Source organism: Manis javanica, chromosome X (assembly GCF_040802235.1).
Source record: "Manis javanica isolate MJ-LG chromosome X, MJ_LKY, whole genome shotgun sequence".
In the NCBI taxonomy this organism is placed as follows: Eukaryota; Metazoa; Chordata; class Mammalia; order Pholidota; family Manidae; genus Manis; species Manis javanica.
The window spans coordinates 31,005,768-31,016,221 of NC_133174.1; the positions used below are offsets into that span (position 1 = coordinate 31,005,768).

General features: G+C 40.3%; 1 protein-coding gene across 1 annotated transcript; it reads right to left on the reverse strand.

The window, feature by feature from the left end:
• Nucleotides 1–463: 463 nt before the first annotated feature.
• On the reverse strand, nt 464–7,765 carry DYNLT3 (dynein light chain Tctex-type 3). Its single transcript, XM_017671809.3, has 5 exons — nt 7,646–7,765; nt 5,581–5,622; nt 3,271–3,394; nt 2,545–2,622; nt 464–2,296 (listed from the first exon to the last, which is right to left on the reverse strand). The coding sequence occupies exons 1-5, from the start codon at nt 7,673–7,675 to the stop codon at nt 2,220–2,222; spliced, it is 351 nt and encodes a 116-aa protein (XP_017527298.1). The 5' UTR covers nt 7,676–7,765; the 3' UTR covers nt 464–2,219.
• Between the last annotated feature and the right edge of the window lie 2,689 nt (nt 7,766–10,454).

A 10,454-nucleotide genomic window follows, 5' to 3' on the forward strand; every position in this document is an offset into this window, starting at 1 on the left:
GAGATGTTGCCATCAACTTAGGGCAGCATACTGGTATTTTACAAACATAAAATTACAGCTTTACAAAAATCCGAGTTAGCACTTACATTTGAATACCCTAATTTTACACACTTAAAGTCCTTAATTTAAAAAAAACCAGCAACAACTCAATTGCAAGTCAACAAATAAGACAAAATTCCTTGCCAAAAATAATCATTAAAGGCTAATAGTTACAGAATGTATTTTATGGTGACTTTTTAAAATGAAATTTGGGGCTAAAATCATAAAACAAACAGCAAAAAATAGAAGCTATTATGTTGTAATGATGAACACTGGGCTTAGATTGCTATTTTAATGGTATTTATTCTGTACAATTTATCTATGTGGTCTGACATTCATTTCTCTTCCTCATTCCTCCTAATTAGAATTTCTTAGAGTAAGCACAATGCTGTTTAACTATTCAATGATCATTCAGAAGCAAAAGTACAGTACAGGAAGATAATCTTTATTTTAAATAAAAACAGAGCAGATAGCAAATTCACGAGGTATTACTGAATATCATTCTTTTAAAATCAGGTTTCAATTATAATAATCAAAAGCAAGCCTTAATTACACAGATATTTTGGTCACTATTATAATCCTCAAGGGCACAGAAGCCAGCAGTGTAGAGTAAAATAAAGGTAATGACTATGAGAATTTTTGACATGCCAAAAATGTAGATCACTGTATTAAGCTCTCTCCTTCTATTTTCTTAACATTCTTCTTAAACACTGAACAATTATTGTCACTCAGCAAATATCAAACATGCACACAGTATTCCTACAAGAACCCTATCTTAATTTTGTCAATACTAATACTAAGCTGCTCTTTCCCTCCAAAATTCAATGAATCATGGTTCCACTCCCTGTATGTATTAGTGTTAGAGGTAATGTGCAAAACTGATTGTGTTTTCAAGGTTAAAGAGCAGATTGACTTCGCATTTGGTGGCCAGCTGTGTACCCTAATTTGCCATCTTTTATTTTCTTAATAAATTTAACTACACATCATAGGCCCTGAGATATTCAATAACCTGCTTATGATTGTATACTTTTCATTTATACTTTATTCCACTCAATTAGAACCCCACATAATAAGTATTTAAAATTATTTACAGGTGGTTATAACTGAAGCAATGAGAAAATTTACTACTCGTATAGTTAAGACTGCTAATAAGGCCTTTAACTACGAGCTGCACATTTTATGCATTTTTTTACTTGCTAGGAGCAATTTTTAAAATTAGATCTATAATTCTCTGTCAGCAGTAAGTGCTTTTCATTTGGCTTACTTCTACACAGATAACCAGATTCATTTTCTCTCTCTCCTCTCGAAAACAACTTTTTTCCTTCCCAAAACATAAGTGTTAGTTGTCCTTCTGAACAGGTGCCAATAGAAACTTAGAAGTCGAACAACATATTGATGACTATAATGCCTAGCAGAGAAATATGTTCATAACAGGAATTCATTAAATATGTGTTCTACATGGAATGAGTGAATTGTAAGGCAGCTGTTGGAGTCATATACTTCTCATCATGCATTGTAATTCATTTCGTTTAACTAGGGAATTCAGATTACCAGATTTAATTCATCCTCAAATGTAAATCCAAGAATTTGAAATTCAAAAAATTGTTTTAACAGTTCTCAGAGAAAGGCAACAAGTTAATAGTAATTGCTTTTGAAATATTAGTTGATGGAGAAAAAAAGAACAGAATTACCTTCCACTAAATCACATGTACAGCTAAGTGAGGATAAGAAATGAAGAACTAAGAACTGTTAGCTAAATATTATTTTCTTCACATTTATCCTTGCAGCTTTTTTGTTTGTTTGTTTGGTTCATGTATTTATCCCTGTTAACTTCTCTAGCTGAAATGTTATTATCTGAATGGATTTCGCCATCTCCTTAGCTACATAATGTTAGTGAAAAGCCGGTGTAAATAAAAGGTTGTATTTTGATGTCACGCCGTAGTTCCGTATTTGTTTTTGCCTACGTTCAATTTTTCTATTTAAATGATGTTGGATGGAGTATGAGATAATCTGCCAGCTTACTGTGAGATTGCTTGCTTATGTTTGGTTTTTGTTGACAGCTTTGAAGCACATTGCATACTTGTCATCTAGCACATTGATAAGTAACTATTACTCTTTTAGAAAGGATACACTGATAAATCTTAAGTTAATGGCTTTGGCCAGACATTTTTAGTCTGTTGTCACAGGACAATAGCAATGGCAAAAACATTGACGATACAGTTCATGGTTCGGTTCTCCCATCTTACAGTACAGGTCCCTGAAAACACACAAAAAAAGGACTTTGAAATACCAGTGAAAAACTGAAATTACCAGGGAATATATACACATTGTTCATAGTTTTTAACATCTTATTTCCTGCAATCTGCTTAATCTCCACTTCTCCTATTTGAATGAGGACATACTTGTTACTAGCATTCTGTTGATAGTCTTTTCAGAATTTAATTAGAAATAAATAAGTACTTGCTAGAACCTCGATTTTGCCTGAATCAGCTTGAGGTCTCTTACCATCAGATGTGGTATCCCAAAAACAGGAGCTGGCTGTGTGAAAGCCATACGCACTTCTCTGGACCACTGCACAGGTCACTGAAAATAAAGTTGCAGAGTGAGAAGGCTTACAAAGGACAAGAGAGGTAAGGTCTAAGTGTTTGAGCTCAGAGCTCTAAAAGCTGTAAAAATAACAGCACTGTAGTTATAAGCATCCAGCAAATAGATTGAAAAGAATAAGCTATCTTGATTATCTACCACCATGACTTTGACCCCACTGGATCCAGTCTGTTTGCTCCCCACTGGTGATTGTACTGCAAGAAAAATTAGGGCCAAATTATATACTTTGTCCCATGGGCATAATTCAGACACAGAAATGAAGTGGTCACACTTTATAGTTTTTGCATGGCACTTTACAGTGTTACAGGTATGGAAGGAGGCCTAGGGCTACTGCAGGAAGACAGTGGGGCTGAATGGGTTGTAGTGGGAAGAGAAAACTGATGCAAATGTCAAAGATGATGCTACCAAGAACATGTGGATGGTTGGTGGGAGCTCAAACTGCTTTTGAGTAGTGAAAGAGCTCCTTCTTTCAGATATTATTATGTATTTGGATAAGTAAGTCAGAAGTCCTTCATACCCTATTAGAATCCAACTTGAGTGTCTATCATTCATTTACATTCTATAAATTCAGAGAAAACCACAAGGACTAAGGTAAGTAAGCTAGTGAGGAAGGACACTGATACTTACCAATATATTTATAAGCTTTCCCCAGTTTAACCAAATGTGTTAAGGATTGTTCCACTATGCTTGCAGTCCACTGGTTGATATTGTTGTGGTTATAATCTTCACCACCCAGGACCCCATCTATACACTAAAAGGACAGAGGACAAAGAAATTACACACAATGTGCAGCAAAAATGTATTCAAAACATAAAAAAAATTTATGACCCAATGAAGCATCTTAGAAAATATGCATCTGGTCAATATTTATTATGCACTCTCTCTCATTGTTTTAGAATTTTCAAAGTGTTTCTGCATGTGTTTTCTCCCCCAATGAGATACTGTGGGCCATATAAAGATAACGATGACATGACCTCTGTTATGAAGAATTTAATCTAGCAGAGAAGCTAATAAAAGAACTCTCTAACACAAGGAAGACTAATCCAGGGTGCTGAGTGAGGCCATAAAAGGATTATAGAGGGGGTGGAGACTAAAAACGGTGATATCAGTTGGTTAAATGAATGGCTTTAAAATAGCCAGGATTTGAACTAGGTTTCAGATGAGGGCTCAAGGGTGAGTGCAATTAAAAAATAAAATTATCATTATAATAACTATATTCTCATTCATATAATGTGATTGCTTAGCTATAAAAACTAGCACACCCACCACTAAAAGTAAACCAACAAACCCTACTTCTCAGGTGCTCTAGAAAAACAAAGTCAAATGATTTTCATATCACTTACTTGTATCCATTTCTGATATCTGACTGAGAGCCCTGGCTTAGCATCACAATATTAGGTTTTAAGGTTTCTTCTGCCACCTACTTGCTGTGTGAACTTCTGCGAGTGACTTAACCTCTTGAAGCCCCTATTTTCCTAATCCTTAAAGTAGGGATTAACAGTCTCATTTTATCAGGTTGTTGTGTGGATGGGGTAAGATCATGAATACCAAATGCTCACAGTGACTGCTGCACATAAATAATGTTAGCTATCATCATCATCATCATCATTACTGCTATTTTATTTTTTACAGTTTTATTGAGATATAATTGACATACAACATTGTGTAAGTTTAAGGTGCACAACATGCTGATTTGATATACTTATATTGTGAAACAATCACCACAGTAAGTTAGTTAACATATCCATCTCCTCATATAGTTACCATTTTTTGCATGTGGTGAGAACACTTTTAAGATCTACTCTCACACTGGAAAACACGATTATCACTCTTGCCCTTCCCATTACCTCCAGCCCCTTTCCACCTCCCAATGCCCTCATTTGTGCTTCTGCATTGCCAAGACATCAAAAACATTTCCATTCTATTTTAAAAATTGAATATTCCTGGCTACATCGTTCTAATATGTGATTGTGAACTAATGAAATATGGCAGGATTTTCAGGTGCCTGCCTAGTCCTCTCAAATCTCAAGTGGATCCCAGCTGTACAAGGCCAGCCCTGGGGAAGTTCTGGGTGAGCTCCTGCCCCCAGAACATTTGGGCCAGTGAGGAACTGTCTCAGGATGGACTGACGCAGTGCTCACTGCCCAGACCAAAGGAAGGTAGGGCCTGCCAGAACAGGTCTCAACAGCCGTACCCATAACACAAGCTTGCCTTCTGGGCCAGCACATTTCTTTGCCTAAGATTTGGAACGGTTAAGAAGGACTCAGGATTACTAACCATGTTCATAAATACCTCACTCACAGTGTAGTCTGTGTATGATACCACTAGAATAACTACAGTTCCTCTGCTAGAATTGATTTCCAAAGAGAACTTCTTGTCTATTTGCCTAACAGCAGGACCAGATTTCACACTGCAAATAATTTTGCAAAGATCGTGATTCAGCATCATATTAGAGTCTTAAAGATGTTAAGTGAATATTTTTCCAATTCCAATTGGATTAAAGGATCATATTTCTACATATACAAAAACATATATGTACATGTATACCCTATGAACATTCTGATGAACACCCTAGATTGAGAATCGTTTTATGATAAAGCTCAGGAAATAGCAGGGGGTAGATATGAAGCATTAACATTTAGAATAATATTTGGTCTACTGGATTAAAATTTTTTTTATTCAAAGGGGCATCAGTTTTAGAAAACCACAAACCAGTGCGGCAGACTACTACTTAAAGGTCACTTTCAAAGTAAGCCCCAGGATGCCTGCTAACATACAACAAAACACAGAGGCACTTCTATAAAGAGTGAGCGAATAAATATTAAAAATATTGTTCAAATACTAAGGCTTCTAACTTTGTACTGAAAGTCAAAACACAGCTCTTTAAAATTTCCATCAACGCAGCAAGCTTCAAGATGAACAACATTTGTAACTCACCTCCTTAACGATATTGTGGGCTTCATCAGTGTTGAAGCCAACCTATAAGGGAAAAACAAAAGACAGAGCTGCTTTCAACAAAGACTTCCTTTTATTTGTGGCTGTGATGCTGCACAGAATACCCCATGTTGGCCTAGGCAGGTGTTAGCAACAGGAGACCATAGGGAGAAGGGGCATCATGTCTACAGAGGTCTCTGCAACATTTTTTAACAAGTGCTTTCCTGGTGATTCTGATGAACACCCTAGATTGAGAATCATTGTATGATAAAGCTCCGGAAATAGCAGGAGGTAGATATGAAGATATGTGGGCTATCAGGATATAGGAAATGGCTACAGTGAGGATGAGGTAGTCCACGAGAAGAGAATGATTAACAGATTATATTCAAATTATTAAAAATTTATGCTTGGCAAAACAATGTGGCTTTCCCAAATAAAAGATTATAAAAATACTTGATCTTTCTAAATTAATGTCACTTTAATACTATATGATAGGCCTGGCAACTTAATCTTTCCTGTGGAGTGGCTTGATAGCATACTGAGTTAAAAGCAACTATTAGTGACATCCAAGTGTCCTCGAGTAGACACCCAGGCTATGTGATAAGATTGCAATCTAAATTAAAACACTTCAAGTAATTCATGATTTGTTTCCATGGAGATGTATTTAGATGCTTTGTGACATCAGTGTTTTTGTAAATCCTACAACTTAAGTCCAAAAAACAAGTAAGTATTGTCTTCAGTGTAGATTTGAAATATTTTCAACTCATTTAATCACACCAAAGAATTCAACAAAGGAAATAAAAATGCTGTAAATAATTAGGAATAATATTATGAGAACAGGTCTCATGTTTTGACCCTATTAGAATAATCATTTTACCTTAAAATAAGGTCTTTGCCTATTTTCAAAAGTGCTCTACAAATTAAATGATGTCCATTTCACTTCAATTTGGAAGGTCACCAAATAATCAGACCATACTGGGTGGCCATGGTAATGCACATAACTTTATTTTAAAATACAGGTATTTAGTAAGTACTACAGTACAGGATGCTCTTAGGAGTCAGGGGACTAGGAGAAATTGCTTGTGCCTCGATTTCTAAAATAATACCGTTAATCTGTAAGTGTGTTTGCTACCTGCATTACAGAGCTAATGCATTTAAATGTGGTTTCAGCTTCCGCAGAAGTCCACATCCTAAAGCTGGATGGACCAGAAGCCCCTTCTTGGGGTCTAACAATGCACCATTTTATGCTGTACCTCCTCCACGTGCTTCCTCTTCCCTTACTGCACCATGCACCTGTGGCTACCAATGGACACAAAATGTCTTAGTCTATTCTGCCTTTGCTGGCCTGTCACAGGTCGTGCTGGGATCTAAGAGGCCTCATCCTCCTCGTCGTTAAAGTGAAGCCAGAGCTGTAGCTGGGTAGTCAGAGGCCTGGGTTCAAATGGGCATCTGTCATTCCTGGCGGTTTTAACTTGGGGCAAGTCACTTGGCCGCCATAAAAGTCAGAGTCCCCATCAGTCACAGGAAGACAACTGCACCTTGGGGTTCAACTCAGATTTCAGGAAGGCTGTGTCAGGAAGCAAGAGCTCGTAATCCATCATGCACCTCCTTCCAGCCTAGCCAAGAGAGAGTGGCCCGAGAGCTGGAGCGGCTCTGCCACCAGAGCCTCACTCGCGGGGCTGCAGCACCTGCTTTGGGGACGCCAATGGGCGGAGGGAGCCGCCGGGAAGACCGGTTTCTAAGGCCCGCCCTGCAGATGGGCGGTGCCCGCCATCCCACCCCCACCCCACTCACCCCGAGTCAGCCCTTCCACCCTGCGGCCCAGATCCCGCCGCCGATCCCCAGCGGTCCCGGCCACCCCTGCCATCCCGACTCTCAGCCCACCCTCAGGGCTTCGGGGCGCGGGCACCGACGGGGCGGATCCTCGTCCCCGAAGGGGGGACCGGAGCTCGGAGGCCGCCGCACCCCAACTCGCGGGACCGCCCGGCGCCGGGAGACCACCCAGCCGGGACCCGGTGCCGAGGCGGCTGGGGGCGGGGGTCGCCGGCAGGCGGCCAAGGGGCGGTACCTCGTCGCAGTGGCGGTGGTACTCCTCCATGGTGGCGCCGACTCGCCGGGGGGCGGAGCAACAGGCAGAGCTCCGCGGCCGCGCACTGGCCTCCGGGGTGGCCCCACCCCTAAGTGTATCAGGGCGCACCGCAGGCGTCTCCCTGCTGCCTCCTACATTTCTGGAAACAGGGTATTGGTATTAAGTAGCTGGCAGTTGTGCCAGTGTGAATCAGATGGAGTGACCAAGTGTGCGTCAGCCTAGACTCCGCGGTATTGGTTGAATGCTCCTGGCTGTTGTTATTTGCGCATATTCGTTCATAATCATCCAGCAGATAAATGTAGTTAGTGCAATCTGTAGTAAGTTTGCCCACTTACTAGCTATGTTCCATGGGAAAATTAACCTCCCATAGCCTCAGTTTTCTCAAATGAGAACTTAAACTTATATGTATTTCACGGTTGGTTGTAAGGATCAAATGAAATGCTGTCTACATAACTCTTAAAGTAGATGCTGCTATAACCCTCCTCCTTGATGACTGTGTGAAAAGAAATAATTGATTTATTAGAGAGAAGGTACAAATATCCTAAACTAAACGTTAAGTCTTAGCAGAACAATGGTTACACTTATTTAAAAATTGCTAAATTCCAGATGATCCTAAGGATTTCCTCATGTAAATCCCTAACAACCCAGTAGGTTGGGTCCTATTACCATCATCCCATTTTTCAAGGTGAAACTGAGGTACAGCAAGTTTAAAGAACTGCCCAAGGTCATATATCCAGTAAGCTGTAGAAGGACTTAAATTCAAATAGTCTGATAGCATCACCCAGTCCTTAACCACTGTATTAGTTTCTGGTTGCTGCTATAACAAATGACCATAAATTTAGTGGCTTAAAGCAGCACAAATTTAGTGTTTTATCATACTAGGGATCAGAAATCTAAAATGGGTCTGCAGGACTATGTTCTTTCTGGAGGCTCTAGGAAAGAATCCATTTCCTTTCCTTTTCCAGCTTCCAGAAGCTGCCTGCATTTCATGGCTCATGACCCCTTCCTCCCTCTTCAAAGCCATTAGGTTAACATCTTTTCTCCTCTTTGGCCTCTACTTCCATCCTCACATCTCCTTCTGTCTCCCTTTCAAGATCCTTAGCTTAATCATATCTGCAAAGTGCCTTTTGCCACATAAGGTAACAGATTCACAAGTTCCAGGGATTTAGATGTGGACATCTTTTGGGGGGCCCATTACTCAGCTTATCACAGCCATGCCTCTGTTTTGTGCTCCCAAATCAAAATTGGAAGGTTCATTAGTCCTCTAGTTCAACTCTTACTTTACAAGTAAAATGAGAGCTCAGAGAGGGGAAGTAAGTTGTACAAGGGCACATAGGTATTAACTGGACCCCTGGGCTTCTGAATCACAGGCCACTCCATTCTCTGCTCTCATTTTATCAGCTGTTGAACCAAATTGGCCTGCTTACTTGATAACATGCAGTATGTTACTGGTTCTCCTAAATTGTGGGTCATGTCAAGATTACTGCAGAAAAGATGCATTTGTGTTTCATAGAGGAAGACTATTTCTTCTCTTTCAGGATGTTTTTTATACTAAAGCTATCCTGTGAGCAATTCCAATATTATATGAGGAGGCTTAGTGGTGTCCTTGGGACCACCAATCTTACTTTCCTAAAGAATTCTGCGTCGGTGAGTCAAACACAGGAGTAACATCATCTTATAACTGCGAGGGCCACTCTATCACATCTCAGGTTTATGCTGGGTGGTAACTCATGATAAGTATAAAGTGAAATGAAGAATTAGTGTTCCAGTTAGCATCTCTGCACAACTAATTGTCCCAGAATTTAGCAGTATATTTATTTTGTTTTACATTATGTTCATGGATTGTATTGGTCAGAAATTTGAACAGGGCACATTAGGGACAACGTGTCTCTGTTTCATGATGTCCGGAGTCTCAGCTGGGAAGACTCAGAGACTGGGGGTAAATGAATGGTGGGGGTTGGAACCATCCAAAGACTTGTTCACACACATGTCTGGCCCCTGGGCTGGAACTAATAAAATATTAGTGTTACCCAGGACAGGGAACAAAGGTTACAAACAGGTCAGAAATAAAAAAGGGTCGAGATACAGGAACGCAAAGGTTTCAACACAAAGGAGTAAGAGAAATTCTGCTGAGAGTAAAACTCGCTGCTCTGTTCTCTGTGTGCTGCCTCCTACATGTTCAGTTTCTGTCTCTCCTAGGAAAACTGCTATAAACAAACTAAAAACGGGACAGAGCCAGTTTCTACCAAGACCCGAGCCTCCCAAAGTAACCTTTCCTCCTTTAAATGCTAAAATCTCCGTCCAGGGAGGAGCCACAGGCTGATCAACATAACATGCGATGTAGGAAGAAGCATGACCAGCTAACACGCCTGTGCTGACATCACCCCGTCTCTAAAGCCCCTTCCTGAAAATCTCACATGACAAAAACCCAATAAAAGGCAGCTTTGACCGCCCTCCCAAGAGACACTGCTTTGGGAACTATCCCCAATGCTTTCCTTACCTGTTTCAAGTGATAAAGCTGGACCTTGTTTCGTGTTCTTTGTTGGGCTAAAGCTCACCAAAAGGTGAACCCATTGTGTTTGTAACATTAGGACTGCCAACTGGAGGGCCAACACACGGCCTTATCAAGTGCTTGGCTTCACAACGTCAAGGCGTAGTCAGACGTCTTAGCGCAGTCAGACATCTTACACCAGCTCAAGGATCCAATCGCAAGGCAGACGCTACATTGCTTTTTAGTCTCACAAGCCTCACCGCCTCACTTCCAACAGACTCTAATCCCTGGAGCAGT